The sequence below is a fragment of the Raphanus sativus genome, chromosome 4 (genome assembly GCF_000801105.2).
Source record: "Raphanus sativus cultivar WK10039 chromosome 4, ASM80110v3, whole genome shotgun sequence".
NCBI lineage: Eukaryota > Viridiplantae > Streptophyta > Magnoliopsida > Brassicales > Brassicaceae > Raphanus > Raphanus sativus.
Window position 1 is genome coordinate 3500719 of NC_079514.1, and position 23387 is coordinate 3524105.

At 36.1% G+C, this 23387-nt stretch overlaps 4 protein-coding genes across 4 annotated transcripts; 1 reads left to right on the forward strand and 3 right to left on the reverse strand.

The window, feature by feature from the left end:
* Positions 1–814: 814 nt before the first annotated feature.
* LOC108849081 (glutathione hydrolase 3) lies at positions 815–3401 on the reverse strand. The gene is made up of 5 exons (XM_018622584.2): positions 3195–3401; positions 2772–3103; positions 1534–2556; positions 1325–1462; positions 815–1232 (listed from the first exon to the last, which is right to left on the reverse strand). Exons 1-5 carry the CDS (start codon positions 3322–3324, stop codon positions 936–938), a joined length of 1920 nt encoding a protein of 639 aa, XP_018478086.1. The 5' UTR covers positions 3325–3401; the 3' UTR covers positions 815–935.
* A 533-nt stretch (positions 3402–3934) lies between these two features.
* LOC108849973 (glutathione hydrolase 3-like) lies at positions 3935–7917 on the reverse strand. Its single transcript, XM_057006744.1, has 8 exons — positions 7649–7917; positions 6952–7262; positions 6155–6515; positions 5597–5808; positions 5258–5496; positions 4938–5187; positions 4307–4444; positions 3935–4229 (listed from the first exon to the last, which is right to left on the reverse strand). The coding sequence occupies exons 1-8, from the start codon at positions 7791–7793 to the stop codon at positions 3966–3968; spliced, it is 1920 nt and encodes a 639-aa protein (XP_056862724.1). The 5' UTR covers positions 7794–7917; the 3' UTR covers positions 3935–3965.
* An 8234-nt stretch (positions 7918–16151) lies between these two features.
* Positions 16152–17550, forward strand: LOC108848731 (zinc finger CCCH domain-containing protein 49-like). Its single transcript, XM_057010087.1, has one exon. The coding sequence runs from the start codon at positions 16206–16208 to the stop codon at positions 17238–17240; it is 1035 nt and encodes a 344-aa protein (XP_056866067.1). The 5' UTR covers positions 16152–16205; the 3' UTR covers positions 17241–17550.
* A 1792-nt stretch (positions 17551–19342) lies between these two features.
* LOC108853108 (probable LRR receptor-like serine/threonine-protein kinase At4g29180) lies at positions 19343–23153 on the reverse strand. Its single transcript, XM_018626567.2, has 11 exons — positions 23075–23153; positions 21780–22814; positions 21558–21696; positions 21397–21468; positions 21243–21314; positions 21083–21163; positions 20858–21000; positions 20507–20766; positions 20234–20423; positions 19968–20157; positions 19343–19885 (listed from the first exon to the last, which is right to left on the reverse strand). The coding sequence occupies exons 1-11, from the start codon at positions 23151–23153 to the stop codon at positions 19411–19413; spliced, it is 2736 nt and encodes a 911-aa protein (XP_018482069.2). The 3' UTR covers positions 19343–19410.
* Between the last annotated feature and the right edge of the window lie 234 nt (positions 23154–23387).

Sequence of the window (23387 nt, forward strand, 5' to 3'; positions counted from 1 at the left end):
ACTCAAGGAGTTGTACATTTTGGAAAATATATCTCATGTCATGTCAACCTCTGCCCTGAACTCTGACCGGAAAATCGTTACCGGTGTTCTTGAAGACGTTCCTCATTTCTCTGATTACATCCCTAATCTTCCTGTACGGTCACTCTGTTTTTTTCCTCTGTTCTTTGATACGATAATTTGACGAACTCTGCAAATGTGTGCGAGCGGGAAAATAAAAGTCTGAAACTTTATGAGATGTTTGGTTTAAAGTTACTGTTTTTCTATTTATGTTTTCAGACATATCCTAATCCATTACAAGACAACGCTGCCTGCTTACTCTGTTGTTAAGTAAGTCACCGTTTGCTCTTTTTACCTCAAAGATGTTAACTTTCTTTCCAAGTTCGTTACTTTTTCCCTACGTAATTGAATCAATAGCTTATTCGGTTTAGAAATATGTACTCTTTAACCGGTTAATAAGCTCCTTGTGTGTGTTTTCAGAGAGTACTTCGTGGATGAGGATGACACAGTTCCTCAAAAAGGTAAGTGAAAGCTCTTTCCTTTAGCCATTTATTGTTCATCCTGATAGTCAGAGAGGAACACATTCTATCTTCTTATATCCTCAAGAGTCTTAACTTTTGCGAAGATGAGCGTTGATCTTGTTTGTTTTGTACGCAGGTTTACTTCGAGTCAGATGATGTTTTTGCTTGCATTGTTTCATATGCGGTGGCTTGTGTCCCGGACTTAATACTGTAATTAGAGAGATAGTTTGTGGATTATCTTACATGTATGGCGTCAAGAGGTTTACTTAATACTGTAAGGTTTATAACTGTGAAAATAATGTAATAACTTTTGGTTTGATTTTACAATTTATAATTAATAAAGTTTATATACATGGTTTATTAAACATTACATGATAGAAAATGATACTTGAAATATGAAGAAACTATTAGTATAAATCAAACTGCAGCTGGCTTACCATCTTTACGAGGATCACTAACTGCAGTGAGCAATCCCTTGAATGGTTTCAATCTCTTGGTAGAGTCTTTACCAAGCTTCCTTCCAAGTTCAATAATCTTTTCTTTATCTTCATCTCCCTTCAAACTCTGAACAATAAGTTGAACAATAGCTCCACCTGATATCTCCTCAAGCTCATGTCCCCTCTCTGCTAAGAACATCTTACTATCTTTAGTAACTCCTATATGATCACCGTTGATCGCCGTGAAGTTCTCATATTGAACAACGTTCGGTACTAACTGCAACAATAAGTCAATAACCAGACAAACCGATGATTATTTTTCATATGAATGTTAGTAAAAAAAACATTATGATATGTAGTTTTTGTCACCTTGTGGTAAACTCTTGCACTCTCTACAGCTTCTAATGGTTTCATCTTCAACACAAAGAAGTTTAGGAAGACTTGAACCACCGCCGGGATTATCTTCATTCCTCCACTTCCTCCAAGCGTCGCCACCAGCTCACCGTCCTGCAAAACAGTAATCAACCGTGAGTTTTCATGTGAGTGTGAGAGTGTGTGAAGTTGATGGTAAAAAAAACCTTGGTGATAACAAGAGGTGTCATGGAAGACAAAGGTCTCTTGTTTGGTTCGATGAAGTTTGTAGGAGCTGGAGGGAGATTGTCAGGAGTGTTCTCCGTCGGTACAGAGAAATCATCCATCTCGTTGTTCAGCACGATCCCCGTGGAAGGAGACAAGACTTTAGCACCAAAAACAAAGTTCACCGTTGTTGTCATAGACACGGTGTTTCTGTCCGAATCCACAATGCTGAAATGACTCGTCCCTTGGTCCCTGAGCTGGCTCCAACGGTTCAAGTAGTACTCAGGAGGGAACGTGGTGTTGTCCAAGATCCTCTCTCGTATACTTTCCGCACGAGGCTTTGATAGCATTTGCTTCATAGCGTTTGTTATGTTGACAAACTCAGGGTCTCCAAGATCCATACGAGCTGCGAACATATGTTTCATTGCTTCTATCAAACGGTGCAGACCAAGGTCAGAGCCTGAACTAGTGTATAGCTCAGAGTAGCTATCCAAGATGTCCATAACCATCGAGAAACCAACTGTTCCGCTCGACGGTGGTGGCATTCCGTAGATCCTGTAACCCATAACATCCACGGCCATCGCATCGGTGACTCTGACTTTATAGTTTCTTAAGTCATCCATTGTAATGATCCCTCCCGCCATTTTCACATCATTGACGAGCTTTTCGCCTATCGTCCCGTTGTAAAACGCAACCGGACCTAGCTCGGAGATTATCTCTAGACTCCGAGCTAGTTCCCGGTTATAGCAAGTCTCACCGGGTTTCAAAACCTGTCCGTTTCTTGAGAAGACATTACGCAAACCCGGGTCTTTGAGTATCGTCGAAGAGTGTTTCGATATGGCTTGTCCTAGATACGGAGCCACCACGAAGCCGCCTCGTGCCAGCTCAATAGCTGGCTCGAAAAGCGGCTTCCACGGAAGGCGGCCGTATCGTTTCCAAGCCTCGTAAAGTCCAGCGATCTCTCCCGGGACTCCCATCGACAATGCACCTATCGACTTCGCAACCTCATCACCCTTATACATGTCCTGCATCATCAGTTCAAAAGCTAACACATTGTACTCAAAGACGGTTATGAGCAAAGCGAAATGAAACATTTAAATATAACCCGCAAAATACGTTTATATCCTTCAGCTCCAGATGATTATAATAATATGTTTAGTAATTGTATCAAACTTCCGGAATCTCAGAGCCGGTCCTATTGAACTAAGTTCGGAAACTAGATCAAGAATAGACTTTATACCTTAGAAGCAGCTAATGGAGCGGTTTCTCTCATGTCAAATGCCTCAGCTTTCGAATCTTCCGTGGAGCTAACTATCAAGAAGGCTCCACCGCCGATTCCACTTGACATGGGATTAACAACACCGACGCATAAGGAAGTAGCCACGGCGGCGTCAACCGCATGTCCACCTCTTCTGAGAACAGAGACACCAATATCCGAGCACCTGCCGTCGTCAGCCGCAACAACACCGTTCTCTGACTCAACCGCGTCGCTTCTGGTTTCATGGCTAGGACCGTGACGGTTGGTCGCTTCTCTCAACAACCAAACTGTTATGTCCTCACTAAAGCAATAACCTACAGACAGAGTTTAACGTTCTTGCAAAAGTCAATGGCTTTCAGGGTCATGTAATGGTTCCTGTATTATATTAGAAGAGAAGAAACAGACCTGAAACTGCGACTAGGATCAGAAGAAGCAGAGGAAGAGTTGTCCTCAGATTGTTTCTGTGTTTCTTAGTCTCTGCGACCGTTTCTTGGTTGATTCCGAGAAGAGGGTCGGTGAGGATTCTGTGAACCATATTTAGATATATTTCTCTTTCCTCTATGAATCTAAGAGAGAAGATAGTGAATGGGGTCCCAAAAGAGAGATAGATTCCCAAGTTGCTATATATTTTGGATTTATTCTTCTAAGTTCGTGATTGGGTTGTCTGAATATTCTTCTAAACAATACTCTACACGCAATACTTGAAACCCAATCGGTTTACTATTAAATGGGCTAAAAGATAATTATATCATATATATATATATATATAATTAAGCTGAATTAGTTGGAGTTTTTCTGTTAAAAAACATAGAAACCGCCCATTTAAAGTTTTGAATAAAAATTTTAAAAAAGAAAAAAATATAAAAATTTGACAAATGACAAGTCTTAAATAATCTTATCTTAACTTCTTTTTCAATTAGCTCTCTTGTCCACAGTTTTCTTTTGGGATAATTGTTCACATTTTGTTAATACTGATAAGATGTCAATATCATCGACCTTAAAATGAAAGCCACCAAAAATATAATTCTAACTTTATTGATTTTTTATATGAATACATAATCAACGATTTAGAAAGTTTTATTAACCATTTTTAAATAGGTAAAAAAGAAGTAAAGTAACCAGAAATTATGCTTTATTTTTGTGTAAAATAAGCAGAAATTATGGTGGGTGATAACTTTAAAGCATAGGTGAAGGAGCAGGAGTTGGAGCAGCATAAGCAGCAGCTGGCTTCCCGTCTTTTCGGAGATCACTAACTGCCGTCAAAACTGTCGTAGAATCATCTACTCTGTTTTGGACAACAAATTGAACAGTGGCTCCCACATTTGTAGGCACTAGTTCATGTTTTTTCGCCTTCAAGAAGTCTTGAGTCTCTTTTTTAAGCAAAATATGTTCTTTATTGTACACTTCCCAGTCCTCATATAACACTTGGTTTGGTTCCAACTGCACAAAAACCACAAGATCAATTTGATGATGCAAAACTGTTTGAAAAATTGTCTGTTTGTCATTGAAGCACGTACCTTGTGATACACTCTTGGACTCTTCACAGACTCTAGAGGACTCATTTTGAGGACAAAGTGATTGAGGAACACTTGGATTACCGCCGGAATTATATAAATCCCGCCGCTCGCTCCAATAACTCCGGCTAGCTCATTGTCCTACCAGGATGAAACAAAAACAGTTAGGTTACCTACAATCCTCTGTTTTCACTCTGTTCAGTGGAGATAATAAATGTACTTATGTTCCTCTGTTTTTACTCTGTATTACTCCCTCCATTTCAATAAAATAGTATTTTGTATTTTAATAAAAAGTTAAAAGTAAATTAAAAATATGATTGGTTATTGGTTTTTTATCTCTTTAACTAAATTAGGAAAACATAAAGATGTTTTTCTAAATACTTGTTTTTGATGCAAAACTACTTAAATTTGAAAAGGAGGGAGTATTTGCTGATACAAATATGTCATTTTTTTGTTCTATTTCACCGAGACTGTAACGAACCTAAACTCTATTGGTTATGTTTTATATCACTGAGACACTAGTTTTGGCTATGTTTCGTTGAGAAACCCTAAGATCCTCTGTTTCAGTTCTGTTTTGCTTGACAAAAATGAAAAAACAAACTTTTTTTTTCATGAGTTTGCATCTTCAAATTACCTTTGTGATGATTAGAGGCATCATGGAAGACAAAGGTCTCTTGTTTGCCTTGATGTAATTCGCGGGTGCCGCAGATTTCTCTGTTGGTATCCAGAAATCAGCCATCTGGTTGTTGAGAATAATACCAGTAGAAGTCGACATAAACCCTGCCCCGAACGCGTAATTCACAGTTGTTGTCATCGACACGACGTTTCTGTCTCTGTCCACTACACAGAAATGGCTCGTCCCTTCATCCTTGAGCTGTTTGTATCTGTTATAGCGTAAAGCTCTGTCAAAAAAGTCTCTCCACATTCCCAATTCAGTTAAATCAAGCCACTTACTTGTTGCGGTAATAGTCTGGTGGGTAAGTCTGGTCATCGGATATATAGCTCTGAATCCTTCGGGCCCAATCCTTAGAAGTCATATTTTTCACGACATCAGATATTCCCTCAACAAATGCAGGATCTCCTAGATCCATTCGAGCTACAAGCATAAACTTTATGGCTTCTATAACCCGATGCAGAAAGAGATCCTTATCAATATCATGTGTATCTTTGTATTGCTCCAATATATTCATAACCTGTTTGTTTCCAACATCACAACATGAAATCTAGCTATTATTAACATTTATATACGATACGATATCTTATAAAAAGGAAAGGAGTCACATCATTTCTCACCATTGCAAAACCTGACGTTCCACTAGAAGGAGGCCACATTCCTTGTAGTTTGAACCCCATAACATCATTTACAACCATTGCATCGGTCACGTTAACTTTGTAATTCCTCAGATCATCCAACGTCATGCTCCCTCCGGCATTATTCAGATCATTTACTAGATTTTCAGCCACATCATCTTGGTAAAACGCTGTGGCCCCTTTCAGTCCCGGCTCTAGGGTATGGCCACATAGGCAATTGCCCTAGGTCCATGGATCCAAACAATTTTTTAGTGTTATTTTACTAATTACAAAGGTCATTTTAGTTTGTTAAATCAGCAATTTGTTGATGAAATTATAACAAAAAGGTTTATTATCAACTAAACCTATTTTAGATACCAAAAGACTAAAAAAATGTTGGCTTCATCATTCTTAATTTTTTCCATTGATAAAGCATAGTTTATACATAAAGACCCATCTTTTTAATTCTTTTTCTCTTTGAACACCACAATAAATTGCTTCAGTTTAAAAAAAAACTGTAATAAAGAAAGTTTATAAAAGGGTCTCTATTTTATGTTTGGCCCAAGGCTATTAATTTTCTTAAGACGGCCCTGGCCCCTTTGTCCGCCACTTTCTTCAACGTCTCGGCGAGTTTGCTGTTCTTACATGTATCCCCTTCCGTCAACAATTTGCCTCCGATAACGAAAACACTCGCTAAACCAATATCATTCTTGATCTTGTCCTCGTTGGTGGATAAGGCGAAGGCGAGATGTGGACCAACTTTGAAACCATCTCGAGCCAGTTTAATAGACGGTTTCACCAGTAGTTTCCAATCAACACGGCCATTTTTGGTCCACGCTTCGTGAAGACCAGCTACCTCTCCTGGAACTGCTACAGACAATGGTCCTTTTTGTTTCTTCTCCTCTCTGTCCTTGAACATATCCTATTTTACAATTTATAAAGTTTAGCCTACTACAAAAAGTTCATATAAGAAAAAGAATTTTTAAATTAGCGTACTGAAAAAAGTTATTCATCCAGTGTAACTTTTAATCTAGTGCAAGTTTACATCTATTAGTATGCATATGTGAGTTGTTGATAACCAAAAATAGGATAACTATTAAAAATTAAGTTCATAACTACTTTTTAAACATTGTTAGAAATGGAATTTTAGCAACTTTTTCTTTGTTTATTTAGTCAACAATAAACTTACTTTATTGCATCTTTTATCTTCTATAATTCTGTATCTAAACATCTTCGTTCAGTTTTGATCGAATATAGTAAAAAAGATAATAAAAAATAATAAAATAAATATATACTGAATTTAGAAAACCCAAGGAAAGGACAAAAAACATGTAATTTTTGTAAGTGATGATAAGAACCTGGTGTGCAGTGGAAGAAGCTGTTTCTCGCATGTCATAAGCTTTCGCCGAACCAGTTGCGGAGCCTACGACCATGAAGGCTCCACCGCCGATTCCACTAGACGTTGGATTCACGACACCTAAGCAAAATGCGACGGCCACTGCGGCGTCTACGGCAGAGCCGTCTAGTCGTCTTAGCACGTCCGCACCAATCTCTGAACATGTCTCGTGATCGGCGGCGACGACGCCGTTTCGCGACGTCACAACGAAGTCTTTGTCATTGCTTTTGGTTTCAGATTCTTCGCCGGTAAAATGTCTGACGAATGTAAACCCTAATAATTATAGAAGAAAAATATTTCATATCACTGCACTGCACGTAACTCATTTGTATTATGGACAAAAATGTAGCCGGAACTGAATTAAACCTAACAACCTAAAACTTCGTTATTTATTTAAAATGGTATATATTTAAAACTATGAACTGAATCAAAAAAGAAACCAAAACCTTGTCTACATTATCATAAAAAATAAAAAAATATAGTCTATCTTAGAAACCAAACCAAATTCCGATACTTGATCAAGTCTGGTTACGGCATATTTACTGAAAGCATATGGTGTAAGACTGTAAGTTGCCAAATTTTAGCAAAAAAAAAAAAAAAAAAAAAGACTGTAAGTTAATTAGAGAGAGGAAGCAAACAAACAAAAAAAGAGGCAATACCTGCGCCTCCGAGAAGAAAGAGAGACAAACACAATGCAATTGCAATCTGATTTCTTCTTGAGCTGTTTTTATTGACGTCAGAAATCATCGTCGTGCCAGACTTTTCGATGTCCAAAAATGGATCTTGCATTGTACCCCGACTCATTTTGTGTACTCTTTCGCTAAAGAGTCAAGTCTGGATTCAATAGTATTTGGATATGTGCAGATACATTCGGAGAGATGATATTTATATAGCCAGATGTACTAACCCTAAAATATGTTAATGTTGCATGAAACTGCACGTTTCTACGTAACTGTTATAATGTATAACTAGTTAATCTAACTAAGCTATTTTAATTTGCATCAGTCACGTGTTTCTCATTAGTTATAATATATATACAATCATCGTAATGCAAGGGTGGGAACAGACTTTAAAAACGTTGACCCCATCGGCTGATGATGCATTCATTATTTAGAACGTTGCCTGACACGATTACTAAGCAGTGCTGTCCTAATAAATTTGGTGGCCTGAAGCATATTTATATACAATAACATATATTTTATTTTAAAATATATTCATACAAAACATTTATTATGTTTTCTATTTGAAATATAAAATAATATAGTAGATATTTCAATAAAATAAAAAAACTAGTTTATTTGAATTATTTTTATTTGCAGTCTTAAGTAACCCAAAAAAAACAAATAAATTATTCAAACTAAAAGCGGAACACACATGTCAAAAACAAAATTGATTAAAATACTCTAAGTTAGTTGCCAAATTTTCAAAATACATTCAATCAGTTAGGCATTTGAATTTATGATTTAATGATTATTGTTTGTACTTTAGTATTTATGGGATATGATTGGGTTTATAAACTTCTATATAGGATTATTATTTTTTTATAAATGATTATATTTTATAATTTTATAACAAATTTAGTGTATTTATGAAAATAATTTATCATTTAAAAGTAAATTTAAACAATAGTATTAAACTTGTGGTAAAATTAAAAATATTCTGAAAAATACAAATCTAACATAAACCATAACGCTGAATATGCAAGATCCCAATTCAAACAAAAAGTGAACATAATGATTTTAACTACTTGACCATTAATCGTTTTCAGAAAATTGTGGCCTCAAAAATTGTAACTAATTTTGTGGCCTAAAGCTATTGACTCACTGGCCTTAGGGCAAGGACGACCCTGTCATTGAGGCATGAAGGATTTTTTTTTTACAAAATTGAATTTCATATATTACAAATTAACGTTGTTTCGTATGAAAACATCATACAATTATTTGTGAATTTTTTCTTTAAAAATATTTATAATTTAAGTTTGGTACATCAAATGAATCCCATCCGAAAGAACTGCGTACCAGCTGCTATCTCGAAATTGTGATATTAATTAGTCTTAATTGTTTCCCCCACTATTCGTCTTTTTATACATATCTTTTGGACGGCAAAATATGCCAGAGACTAGAGAAAGAGACAGGGCCGTCATTGCCATAACGATAGTGAGGCAATAGCTTTGAGCCACAAAATTAGTTACAATTTTTGAGGCCACAATTTTCTGAAAACGATTAATGGTTAAGTGGTTAAAATCATTATTTTCACTCTTTGTTTGAGTTGAAATCTTACATCTTCAACGTTATGGTTTATGTTAGACTTATATTTTTCGGAATAATTTTAATTTTACCACAAGTTTAATATCAATATTTAAATTTACTTTGAAATGATAAATTATTTTCATAAATACGCTAAATTTGTGATAAAATTATAAAATCATTTATAAAAAATTTAATAATCATATATAGAAGTTTATAAACCCAATCACATCCCATAAATAATAAAGTACAAAAAATAATCATTAAATCATAAATTCAAATGTCTAAATGATTGAATGTATTTTGAAAATTTGGTAACTAGCTAGCTTAGTGTACTTTAATCAATTTTTTTTGACATGTGTGTTCCTCTTTTAGTTTGAATAATTTATTTGTTATTTTTTCTTCTTTGGGTTATTTAAGATTGCAAATAAAAATAACTCGAATAAACTAGTGTTTTTTATTTTATTAAAATATCTACTATATTATTTTATATTTCAAGTAGAAAATATAATATGTATTTTTGTATGAATATATTTTAAAATAGAATATATGTTATTGTATATAGATATGCTTTAGGTCACCAAATTTATTGAAACGGCACTGGAAAAGAAAAAGATGTAAGTTAAAGAACAAGGTGAGAGATGACAAAGAAGTTAACAAAAGAAGAACTTCGTTTTCTCAATAATTTCGGCTTTCACACACCCAAGCTTCTTCTATAAATACTCAACGTAAGGCAAAAGAAAATCATCCCAAAAACAAGAAAGAGAGAACAAGAGAAGAAGAGAATGAGCAAGAGAGAAAATAGGAAAACATAAAATCTTTCATGTGAGATAAGCTATCTTTAAAAGAAAATTAACTATAATTTTTTGAGTGTATTTGGATTGGGATGTGAGTTGAGAAATTGTAAAATTTTCTGGGTTAATAATAAAAGATCTGTAGCAGGTCTGGAGACCTAGGCAAAATTGGCCGAATTCCGTTAACAATTTTGTGTACCTTCTCGCAACCATAACTTTCGGTAACTTCCTCGCAAATTTGATCGGTATATTTTCTAACAGAAGAAATTATTGGTTATTGGTTGCATGTTATTGTTAGTTATGCAGTTCTTTTTTTTATTTATAGCAATGACTTTGGTATATCGTGCATCACTTAGTCTTTTTATATCACCATGCGTATCCAGTGAATAAATGTGACTTAAACTAAGAATCAAATGCCTTTGAAGACTTGGACATTAGAGGTATTTTGATCCCAAATAGGCAAATAAAATTTTTACACCTTTTACTTAATTTAGACATTACTTTCTTTTCAATCAACCAAATTACATCTTCTTTTTCTTGTCAAGAACAATTCACTTTTAACTTGGCGGAAATCTTTTTATGTTATTACAAATAGATTTATCGTTTAGTTGACCTAAGCCAAGGTGCAAAGCTTTTTTTTTTTGTCACTGACCAAGGTGCAAAGCTTTCCAACAATTCACTTTTTTTGTCACTTGTTAAAATGTCTTTGTTTGCGAGAAGTATTCATAGCATTTTATCACCAAAGCCGCGACAATCTTTCGTTGTTGGGTTATGGCATATACGATATATTTACAGCCCAGCTCTTTGTGATTTATGTTTTTCTATTGGCCCATACAATATATTTACAGCCCAGCTCTTTTGATTTGTTTTGTTTTGTCTACCACAGCCCACCTCTGTTCGATTGTGGTTACATCAGACCTCTAAAACTTTAAGCCTGATCCTGACTTGATTAAAAAGCAAAAGAGGCATATATATTAATCACTAATCAGGTTCCAGTTAATAATCTGTAGGCTCTTGTTTTTTTTCTTATCCCCCTTCTGCAATGCACATCTATAGACTATATCTCTATTTATTTCGTTCCTTTGGTCAAATAATCCATATTTTATAATGGTGTTATTGTAGTTTCGAATGATGGTCCCCATCTCCAGAAACCACTTAGTCAAATCGACACAAACTTCTGTAGGCCGACCCCGAGCGTCAAATCTAAGTCAGAAAATTGTGAAGATTCAAACATTTCGTTTTAGACTCATAGACTAAGGATGAAAAGGGTACTTATGACGGTCGTGAAGTATCCCTCAATGAATTTTGGTGATAGACTATATTGCAACAGCTAATAGGTCTATAATCACCCATTTTGGTGAAGTATGGATCATTCAGTTCGTGAAGTATCACTCAATCAATTTAACGAAGCCAAATATCATCTCTTCACTCATTAAAAAGGGAGGTAATTGTAATGTAACTAAGGGCCAAATCCAGTTCAGTCTCAGTATCACTTGGCTCCATATATATAATTATTTGAATATATACACCGTATAAACCAAAAATCACCAAACAACGACAACTCGACAAGTAATAATAGAAGTTGTGGAAAAGAGAAAAAAGAAAAGCGTGTATTTGAGGTTTTTCGGGTGTGACCCCTTCAAAATATTGATAGTGGCTAAATTTTTTGCCTGAACATCAACATTATGCTCACGTCGATGTAAACTGTCATAACATGCTGGAGTCACGGTAATGCTTCCAGCCTGCCACGTGACATAATCTTAACCAAAGTTGAAATTCCTTTGGTGCGCGGTGTCACGGTTACTGGAATGCGGGTCAAATGCCAAAAGTCATTCAGCCAACGTACAAACACAGTGAACAGATTCGTGTAAATATCTATTTTCTTGTCGAAACGGGACGTGGAAAGTGAATAGTATTTTACGATCAACGGACTGCGAGTAAGGACACGTGCTTCAAAGACACTACACGTGGTCCGCATTGTGAACTGTGTCACGTGACTTTGAGGCAGATCACATGATACTTCTGTTCAACTTTCATCCCTCTTGTTATGTATCAGAGAATCTGACAGATTGAAGCACTATAGGATTTTTAGAGACCGATTTTAATTATATAATTAGAACGTTTAATTTGCAATTCCTGTTTGTGAGAACTTTTCCGGTGCTATGTATTGTAATGTTAATTGCAGTTGCTGGATAACGAACATGTATTTGTATTATATGTTTACCACATTACTGTGGTTGCGGTTGCAACAGATAATAACAAACACTTACTAAATTACTAGGTTAACTTTTCACGCCCATCCATGTTCAAAAGCGTGGTATGATTGAAATAAAATTTTAATAAAAACAAGTTGGAATTAGTGGATAAGACCAAGAAATGGTGATTATACTAAATAAAATTGAGTAATTACGGGGGAATAAAGGGGATCACGTAGTAGTCATGATCGTGGGACAGATACATATCAAATATGACAAGTGTTTGGTGGAATCATATTATAAAGTATTTTTAGAAAATAAAAATCATATAAGAAAGTCTTAATTTTAAGCATAATGAACGGTCGAGATGGATGCGACATGCATGCATGATCCCTCATGCTTCCTTAAGAGGTGGCATTCTTATCATCGGTGATACGGACGCGTGTACGTATTCATTCTTTACGTACATCACATGCAAGAAGACATATAATTAGCTTCCTGTTTAGATGCTTTCGTAACAATTTAGGCTCAATCGCTTCGGTCTTAAGGCCTGAATTATCTGATTATTTTCGGGTATAGATGTGAAAGAGTGTTAAGATTATATGTAACTGGAATACCTAATATATTTATTTTTGAAAAGGTATTATTATTTTTCACCTAATTTATTTAGCAAGAGAGAAAGGTAAATTACCTGACATGTTCGAATAGTATATCGACGAAGCTGGATGATCCATAAATGATCAATATGCAATCATATAATGCCAACAGTGTCTAACACTGATAAAAAGGAATTGAAGAGAGATTGATAAAGATTATAAATCCTGGGTTATCAAAAAAAAAAAGGAAGATTGATAAAAGATCATATTGTTGATATGTTACCGTGGTGTACGGTGGTTTGTATGTAGTAGGGTTGTTTTGCGTACGGATTCTATTTACATTACCGTTGTATTCCAATACTTTTACACCGTTGAGATGATTAATGAATTGCGATTTAGAAGAAATTTTTTATACTGTGGGGTGATTGGTAATGTCTATGAGTATTCTATACAATTTTAAACTTTTTACAATAATAAAATCATAGCAATCAAGATTTAGTAAAAAAACTAAACTATAGCCAAAAGTCTTTAAAAAATATATATTGGCTCTAAGAATCTATTTTTCTAAAACTTTACGTTAAGTTCTTAAAAGATATTTATGTTAAATGCTTTTAAAATTTTAAAAATTTAAAATAGTTCTTCAACAATAAAATCTAAACCATAAAATCTGTTGCTTAAATTTATTTTTAAAAAATTCAAAGTTACAACTTGTACTAACCAACTCTTGCGCTGTAAGGTGTGGCTACTCGATGGTAAAGTGCTATGCAAAGTCAGTGATTTAACAGTGGAAAACAAATGATCTGTTTGACGAACAAAAGGAAAAAAAGTAAAGGTAAAAATTGACATCTTAAAACTTGTGGCTCAGATTACACAATGTGAATTTATTCGTCACATGGTCTCCTTTCAATACATACCTCGAGATATGTATATATATTTACCTCGAAAAAAAATTACCTCGAAAAATATATTCCCTCCCTATTAGTTTAACCGGTGTTTAAAGTTTTTGCCAAAAAAATAAATAATACAAAACTTTATGCATTAGCAGTAAACTAAACTAATTTAACCAATAAAAAATAAAAAGTAGTATTTTGTGTTTGGTCAAAAACTTCAAATAACAATAAATTATATCTAAAATTATGAGAACATCAATTATTATGAAACAAAATAAAAATCTTTAAACATCAATTAAAAGGATCTGCTATAAAATTTATGATTGCAGTCAGCAGTCGTCTAAACTTAAGATTTTTTCTATTCGATTTGATTCAATCTATAACTTTTAGATATTTGATAATTTTGATATTAAAAAGTTCAGTATTTTATCAGATATTCGTAAAAACAAAAACTTTTAAAATACATACATAAATAAAATTAATATAATTTCAATTATGTACACTTATTAAAAATTTCGAATTGAATATATACTTTTAAAAATATTTGTATGGTAATTTGTTTTGTTTTTAATAGATCGGATCAGTTCAAATTTTATGAATATTTTGTCTACGAACTTAAATGGATCATCTCGCATTATGTGTATTGTATTAAATGTTTTCATATACAGCACTAGTATACTTAAATATTACTGGAGAGGTGAATTGAATGCAGATCTAACAACACAAAAATCAATAAAATAAATAATTGTCATCATACCGTTCCAGATGTTCTGCTCATCGTTGATGTGTAGTTACATCCCCAGGCCACTTACATAGTATTGCACCGGTTAATAATACTTAACTACAAATAATTGAAATTTGAAAGATAAATATATGCTAAATACTGAACAAATTTTCTCATTAAAATCTATAAATCGATCTTTCAAATACAAAAACAAAAAGTAAAGCTGCTACGTACTTGGATGTCGGATAAATATCTAAGCAAGTAGGAATCAAAAGAGAAATAATCTATATAAGTTTTTGATGTCTGTCTATTGATTGGACTGCATTTGCAACTTGCAAGTTGATAGAGGAAGAACTGACGTTTAAAGAAATCTATACAATTTCGGCCAGTAAGAGTGAACTACAACACCATATACATTGGTCGGTAACACACGGTTCGGGAACTATGAAAACGAAGGCATGTGTGTAGAGTAGAGTGTACATCTATCACACTATCTTCCAATCAATAATAGTTCTTCATTGAATCTTATGACTTATGAGCTACACGTTTTTAGATTTTTGTGCATTGTCTTCTTCGTTAGATATAGGAAAATATATCTGTCACAAACCGAGCCTCATAGTTATGTCATAGCCAGAGGGAAAAATAAGAATAACTCATAGCCAGGTTTATAAATATAAACATCACAAACTCTTTATATTTCAACAAAACTGTTCAATAGTTTTTTTTCTAGGGGTAAAGTGATCAATCGTTGTTAGAAGCAAATAGTTAGGAACAAAGAAAACAAAAACATTTTTGTGAATGAAAAAAAAAAGAAAAGAAAAAAGGCGAAAAAGAAAGAAGAAATGATACATGAGAGGTTGATTTGTGTTTAGGGGGATATGGAATTGCTTCCAGTTTTAGCAAAGAAACATAAAATGTTTGCTCCTTTAATGGCTTTAAACGTTATTCCAAATCTTCTCCAACATGTCTACTTCATCCCGACACATTTCTTATACATTTCTCCTTTTGTTAAACCCTTTATCCAAAATTGGTACTCGATAACATCATGAGAAGTTTCGAGAAGTAGTTATGATAATTTTAGTTCCTTATACAAAATAAAGTACTAAATTGATTTTAAGCTGCATAAATTACCTGATTAGTGGTAACATTTTAAAATTTAACATACTTTAGATAAAAACAAATAAAAGAAAGAGAAACTATTTAATAATTAAACTAAAATAATCATAAAGACTAGGTCTTCGGATGTATATTGAGGTTAATATGCAACGTCAAAGACTAAGACAATTAATTTATTATTTTTATTTTGATCAAAATACAGTTAATTTATTTATTGTTTCCCCGAAACAAGGTTATTATCGTTTTTTGTCGCCATTCAGCATATCTTAACTCTGACCGACCTTGGAAGGCAACTAGATTTCCGAATGAATCTAATTAACCCTATTTAATTATTACGCTCACACGTCGGTCACTGCAACTCACTCAAAGTCATTTCACCAAAAGTACACATCATGAAATGTCCAACTAAAGTCTATTCGTGGAGAAGTCACAAGCCTCTGTTACGTAAGTGTAACTCACAGCCTTGTAACTGTAATCTATCTTCTTAGCTTTTTAACTGCAGTAGAAAAGCAGCTCCTAGTCTTAGGCAGATAGTCTTAACTACGGTTGAAATATTTAACCGAACCATGGTTAACTATTTCTACTACATAAAGCTCTGCCGGTGAATGACCAAACAACAACATTAGAAACAAAACTCTTTCGCCTCCGACAAAACATGATGATCGGAGAAACTCGCCGGACGTACCCAACGGTGGAGATTCCTACATGGTCTGTCTCCGAAGAGCTTTTTTCTCCGGCGATGAACAGCCCGGACTGCAGCATGCTCGAAGCTCTAGCGGCGCTGCATCGTTATCTCCCGTCTAACGACCCGGATCCGGATTCCGACCCGGATATGCTCGGTCCGGACTCTCCCGTCGACGCTTACTCGTGCGATCATTTCCGCATGTACGACTTCAAAGTCAGGAGGTGCGCTCGCGGCCGGAGCCACGACTGGACGGAGTGTCCGTACGCTCATCCCGGAGAGAAGGCTCGCCGGAGAGATCCGACGAAGTACAGCTACTCCGGGACGGCTTGTCCCGATTTCCGCAAAGGCGGTTGCATCAGAGGAGACTCGTGCGAGTTTGCTCACGGAGTGTTCGAGTGCTGGCTTCACCCCGCTCGTTACCGTACTCAGCCGTGTAAAGACGGAGGTAACTGTCGCCGGAGAGTCTGTTTCTTCGCTCACTCGCCGGATCAGCTTAGGTCTCTCCATAACCGGAGCCCCGACCGGGTTGATTGCTTTGACGTGTCGTCTCCGGTTCGTAGAGCGTTTCAGCTCTCGGTTTCTCCGGTTTCGAGCTCGCCGCCGATGAGTCCGAGGGCTGAGTCGGAGCTCAGTCGATCTCTCGGGTGTAGCTCCGTAAACGACGTCGTGTCATCGTTTAGGAACTTACAGGTGAAGTCGTTTCCTTCGTCTTGCAATAGTCCGTTGAGATGCTACCAATCCGGATTCGGGTCGCCGAGAGGATCCATCTTGGGTCATGGGCTTCAGAGTCTTCATACAATCACGATCCGACCCGGAAATATGGATACTTGGGAGAATGGTTTAGAGGAAGAGCCCGCAGTGGAGCGGGTCGTTGAGTCGGGTCGTGAGCTACGAGCAAAGATGTTTGAGAAACTTAGCAAGGAGAATTGCATGGATCGTGCTGAACCGGATCAGAACTCCGGTGAAGCTCCTGACGTCGGGTGGGTATCTGAGCTGGTGATGTAAGAGAAAAAAAAACCCGACCCGTACCTGGATATCAAAAATCTCATTGATAAGGCAGCAAATGGAGAAGTGTGTTCATATTATTAATTACTAATTTCGTATTATCCGGTCATAATAATTAAATATGGATTTTTGTGGAGGATTTTGAGAAGACTATGGAATCTCGTTGTATAGATGTGCCTAAGGTTTTAATTATGGATTAGTAATATATCTATTATTATAAATAAATATGGTATCGTGTTTATTAAGAATATAATGTTAAATGTAACTCAGTTGTTATTATCATTGAATGAATGCTAAATTTTTTTCAACATTTTCATTTTTTTGGAAATGTAGTCACACAATAACTAACTAGTTGCCACATGTAATTTCACAATTTTCATTGTTAAACCTGGTCTTCTAGCTAATCAACACAATGAACAAGAGTTATAGGAACATTGTGGAAACAAAAGCTTTTCCATTTAGCTAAGTTCGAGATGTCTTGAATTATAGAGTGTTGCTTCATTGATATATCCTGCTTTCGTCCTCTTGATGAATGGTCCAAGCTCCTGATTAGCTCCACACAATCACCTAGAAAGATCATCTTCTTGTATGCAAGTTTATTCCTTTGTTAAACAGCTAACAACATTGCCATTGTTTCTGCCCAAAGGCGAGTTGATAGTTTCTATTTCAGAACTTTCTTGGCGTCAAGGAATGCCTTCTTTGTTAGATAAAGAACACTTTTACATTTAGATTTTTTTGATCCAGTATAATTACTTCTGTTGTTACTGAATATTGAAAATAGTTTTTGAGTGAGTTTAAAAGCTTTAATGTGTGATTTAACTGGTTCAACAAATGTAAAAATAGTGTTTGCGCAAATCATTCGATCTGACATTATCCAGTACAACCAATACCATTCATCGATAACATAGATAAGAAAATGACATTGACCAATACAATTCGTGCAGCATCAAAGAAAAATCTGACTAAATCAGCACTATGATAAAAGAAAAAATTAATTAGACAAAAACAAAAAAAGGAAGGATGAAAGACTGAGTTTTGATAAAATGAGTCAGTGATTTTCTTGGTAATTCCGTAAATTATTAAACTTGATTTTTTTTTTGAATAGTAAAATTTACCAACGTGAAATGTTTAAATAAACGAGTAATCACAATTAGTAACATACTACTGGTATTTTGACCTTTGAAATACTCAGTTCAAAATACGGATTCAGAATGAAAAATTTGCGATGTACTCTTTACTAATGTTGAAAACGACATATGGGTCTGATGTTAGGTATCACAAATAACATTATTAAGTAACATATAATTAAATGAAATATGATATGTTTATATAGGGAACCGGCCAAATCTGTAATCAGCGAATTAATAGATTTGTGTAGGGAAATTAGCCCACAATCTCGACTCTAATGTCAAAAAGAAAAGTTAATTATAAAGCATATTTGTTAAACATTTACCTCTATAAATATTTAAATAATTATTTTTTTGACAAACCTATGTATATTGCATACTTCATTATTTTTGTTATGAGAGATTATATGATATAAAAACTCAAAACGTATGATTGGAGCAAACAAAATATTGAAAATGGGTCGACTTGGCTATTAGAAAACAACCTCGAACCAAATTACAAGTTGATCTAAGTTTATCCAACTCCAGTTAATTTTTATGCCTATATTGCTTTTATAATCGAAAATTTTACTCGTGGAATGAACAAGACATAATAACTGTATGGAATTGATCAAATGGTGACAAAACAAAACAAAATATTGAAAAAAAAACACTTTTTCTAAAATTCAAACTCTTGAAACAAAATTATAGTTATATAAAAATTAAGCTCGACTCAGTCAGCTACTAGTCCGGTAATTAATGATCCGGCTATACCTAACATTAAGTCCATTTCAACGAGGTTAGCTAAATTAATCATGGCTACAAAAAAATGAACACACCATTAGATTAGAAGCAATTCGCTTCATCACAAGAACATTTGTATTTCTTACAATTAATATTTCGCGGTTACAATTTTTCTTAGAAGAAAACAAAAACAAATGAATCATTAAAACCAAAAATTAAATCTCAACTCAAACAAATTATAGAACACCGTAACATTAAACACATAAAAAAACAATTTTAAGATAGGATCTCAACCAAACCTTGAATTATTTTTTTTCTCACTACCTTGCCGTTGGGCCATACGTGTTGTAATCTCCAAAAGTAAGCGAAACCGACCCGGTCGAGCTAATATAGTCACTGACGCTATATTTCCGAACCGGAGCAGTCTTCGTGTTCTTCTCTTTCTTCTCATGCAAGCTCTGCGGCTCACGTGCCAGCTCGGCTGCTAAGCACTGTTTAAGATCAGACACGATCTGGTTCATCGTAGGTCTGTGGATTCCTCTGTCTTTAACGCAAGACATTGCGATCTCAACGAACTTCCAAGCCGAGTTCGAGGAGAAGTCGCCTTGAAGCCGTGCGTCCACGACGCCGTCTATGTCTCCGATTTCGAGGAAAGGCTCAACGTAGTGGACAACGTTCATCTTGTCTCCGTCGTCGGTTTTCATGATTGATCTCCGGCCGGTTATGATCTCAAGGAGGACGATTCCGAAGCTGTACACGTCGCTCTTCTCGTTTAGCTTAAACGTGTTGTAGTACCTGCCGAATAGATGATATGCTTAAACCGGAAATAACCGAACAGGTCTACTGATTAAACCGGTAAATAAAAAGGAAAACGTACTCTGGATCGACGTAGCCTGGAGTGCCCATGACTGCAGTCACGACGTGGCTAAGATCGTCCTCAGGGAAGACTTTAGAAAGTCCGAAATCGGCAATCTTGGATTCCAAGTTATCGTTTAATAGAATGTTTGCTGTTTTAACATCTCTGTGTACTATTGGCGGTCTGCATCCATGGTGCAAATACTCTAACCCTGCCAAGAAGAAAACAAAAAAAAAACAAGTTTCAGAACTGAACCATACTAAAACCAGATTTGATATGGTTTCAACCTTGTGCAGAGTCTATGGCTATATGGAGTCGCTTCTCCCAGCTAAGATCCTCTGCAGCCTCGCTCGAAAGATAGTCTTGCAAGTTGCCATTGGCCATATACTCGTATATGAGAGCCATACGGCGACCATCATCGCAATATCCAACAAACGAGGCTAAGTTCCTGTGATGTACTGTCAAAAGAAGCTCTGCCTGCAAAAACATTTCATTAAAACAATGTTTCTGGTGTTCTTTTGATTTTTGGTTACTAATGTTTTTGGCTGTCTTTATAGTACCTCTACTTGGAACTCTTTGGAAACTTTAGATGATGATGATGACGATGATGATGAGGACCCTTTATTTTTTCCAAATGAAGAATCATTGATCATCTTTACAGCAATCTCAGTCCCATCCTCGAGGGAGCCAAGGTAGACTATACCAAACCCTCCTTTACCGATCACTTTATCGAAGTTGTTTGTAATGCTAGAGACTTCACTGTACGTGAACCTCCTCTTCCCTGAAGGCAGGAGTGGTCCTGAATAGGCTCCTAAATCCACTAGGAAAAATTAAAACACTAGTTTTTCTTTCAGCAACATTATTATCAACAGTGAGACTGAAGTTAAAAATGACAAACCGTCTTAAATTACCTATTTTTCTTTCCCTTCGAATAACGCATATGATAACCAAGGCAGCAATGAGAAGGATTAGTAACGTGGATACAACTATTGGCACAACGATGCTGTTCCCATCCCGGCATGAACGTGAGTGACAAATGTTTTGTTCATCCACACTAGAAATTAACAGAGAGGAAATTGACTAGCTTCAGAAAATGGTAAAGAGACTGCAAAAGATTCAGTGGTTTTTGACAGTACCTGAGTGCAAGTCCACCAGACTTTGATTCTTTCCTAAGAGCTTTTGGGATAAACCCAACAAAATTATTTCCTTTCAAATTTCTGCAACACAAAATCAATTATTATTGAATATTTGTCAATATAAACATTGAAACAAAGTCTCGGTGTGTGATCAACTCACAGGTACTTCAACTGTTTTAGATCCGCCAAAAAGTTTGGCACAAATCCTCTTAGGTTGTTGTTAGATAAATCCCTGGGGAAAACAAAACAATGCAAAACTCTCTTAGTCTTCTTATAGGTAACGGTGGAAAGGTATGTATGGATTGTATACTTACAATGACTCAAGATATGATAGATTTCCAAATGCTAAGGCTATTGGTCCTTGTAATCCGCTTGAGCTAAGATTCCTTCAGGCAGAAACAAACTATCCTCAGGTAAAACTTTTTTTTTTAGCGAAAAATCAAGTTTTGTTTTGCTAAAGAAGGAAAGGACTTACAAGGACTTGATATGATGGTCGTCAGAATCGTTGTAGATGCATCCAACACCTTCCCAAGGGAATAGTCTTGGAGCGCAAGGATCACCAGTCCACGCCTTTTGCACGCTATATGTTGATCTTATGCTTTCCATCGCGTAAACTTTCATTAACAGTAGAAAATTTAAGAAAAAAAAACAGTGAGTCTCAGTTGATAATAAGGTTCAGTATAATCATTGAACATACCTTCTTCAGCTGTGGTGGGAGATTCATCAAGAGACTGTGCTGTAAAGATCTCGATCGCATTAAGTATAGGTGGAAGCGTTGAATCAGAGGCCTTCTGGACGGAGATCCAGTGATCTTTACCGGTGAAAGCTCGCGAGTTAGACAGCGTCATCGAGTACTCAGGAGAAGGGTTGAAAGGTCCTGAAACAGGCGAACCGTTCCAGAAAATCTTGATTTTCCTGCTCTCGTCCCTCTTGAGACTCTCGAGCTCCGCAAAGTAGAGGTAAGCGTAGAACCTAGCGTTCGGATCGTCTGATGTCCACGACAACTCCAACGGTTCGTCGTTGCTTCTAGGGTAAGCAGCCGTCTTGATAACTTCATCTGGTGGCTTATAACCAGACTGGAAAATATCGATGTAGCCAGTCGTCATGGTCGTGTTCCAAGAGGGTTGAGAGTATGGAGACCAGATACGATCGTACACGTCGTTTTGGTACCGTCCCGTTCCGTTTAAATATCCTGTGTCGTATCTTCGATAGAGTACTAAAGAGACGTTCCTCCCGAACTCGGTACCGTAGATCGAGCTGTTTGTTGGCCTTAGCTCCAAGGCTGATATGAAAGGAGTTCCTTTACCTTTGTTCACAAGGCAAACGTATACAGTATCCGTCTCCGCGAAGGTTAGTATCTCTTTGATGACGTTCTCGGAGGCGTTTCTGAACGTTACCGTGGACCAGAAGTTAACGTTTACGTAGAGATCGAACTCGGGGAGAGCTTTTTGGCCGTCGTAGTTTCCGTACATGAAGGAAGCTCTGATGAGGTAAAGGTTTCCTTTTCCGTCGGAAGGTGTTAGGGTGTAGCAGTTTCTGTTTCCTTGAGGGAAAGATCTGACGTCGGCGAGGGGGAAGGGGAGAACCGGGTTGGCCGGGTAACCGTATTCTTTGGATACGTTCGCGTTGACTCCAGAGTTGATGTAAGGTGCGTCCCATGTGTAACTGATGCCAGTATCGGTGTCTACGTAGTTTATATTAGGAGGTGATCCACAATCTATGCTGATGAAGCCTGGATGGAAGGAAGGACCATTTTTAATTCTTAATCAAGATTCCGGTTACAGGTCAACCTAGCATATATAACTCACCCAAGTTCTATCAATAATCAGAATGCTGTTCTAGTCAAATTGCAACCCAATGATCTAAAGAAACTTCGTTTTGTAGAATGGCTAAGAGAAGAGTACAAATCACAAGCTGTAACCATCATCTTGTCTGAAGATGGCTCATTTTCAAATCAAGAGACAGAAAAGGAGGAAGATAAGACTCACGAACCTGCTTGGCCTTGGCCATGAACAACAATGGCAATGGCAGCGACGCCAAAAAGGATGAGAAAAACAGAGTGAGCTCCCATGTTCTTCTCCGATTTGTAGAAAGATCAGTTCATCATCGTTAGATAAAAAACATAACTAAGAATACCCCAAAGTACAAAAAGTCTACGCACTGTTTTCTTTTGTGTATACTATGAAGTGCTGCTCACGTCTCAAAAAACAAAAGCGGCCGAGGCATAACATAACGTTGTAATACAGCTGTCAACAAATTTACAAGGGAAGTCAACAACCACCCATGATATATTATATTAACTCCA

Excerpts from the sequence above, each read along its gene's own strand:
- LOC108849081 (XM_018622584.2), bottom strand. The coding sequence starts at position 3,324 with ATGGTTCACAGAATCCTCACCGACCCTCTTCTCGGAATCAACCAAGAA. Across the intron at positions 1,463-1,533 it reads CACCTCTTGTTATCACCAAG|GACGGTGAGCTGGTGGCGAC; the intron begins GTTTTTTTTACC and ends ACTGTTTTGCAG. Across the intron at positions 1,233-1,324 it reads GTGCAAGAGTTTACCACAAG|TTAGTACCGAACGTTGTTCA; the intron begins GTGACAAAAACT and ends TTATTGTTGCAG.
- LOC108853108 (XM_018626567.2), bottom strand. The coding sequence starts at position 23,153 with ATGGGAGCTCACTCTGTTTTTCTCATCCTTTTTGGCGTCGCTGCCATT. Across the intron at positions 21,697-21,779 it reads TCCCACCACAGCTGAAGAAG|TTTACGCGATGGAAAGCATA; the intron begins GTATGTTCAATG and ends TGTTAATGAAAG. Across the intron at positions 21,001-21,082 it reads TCTGGTGGACTTGCACTCAG|TGTGGATGAACAAAACATTT; the intron begins GTACTGTCAAAA and ends GTTAATTTCTAG.
- LOC108848731 (XM_057010087.1), top strand. The coding sequence starts at position 16,206 with ATGATGATCGGAGAAACTCGCCGGACGTACCCAACGGTGGAGATTCCT.
- LOC108849973 (XM_057006744.1), bottom strand. The coding sequence starts at position 7,793 with ATGAGTCGGGGTACAATGCAAGATCCATTTTTGGACATCGAAAAGTCT. Across the intron at positions 5,497-5,596 it reads GAACGTCAGGTTTTGCAATG|GTTATGAATATATTGGAGCA; the intron begins GTGAGAAATGAT and ends GGAAACAAACAG. Across the intron at positions 4,445-4,937 it reads TGCCTCTAATCATCACAAAG|GACAATGAGCTAGCCGGAGT; the intron begins GTAATTTGAAGA and ends TCATCCTGGTAG.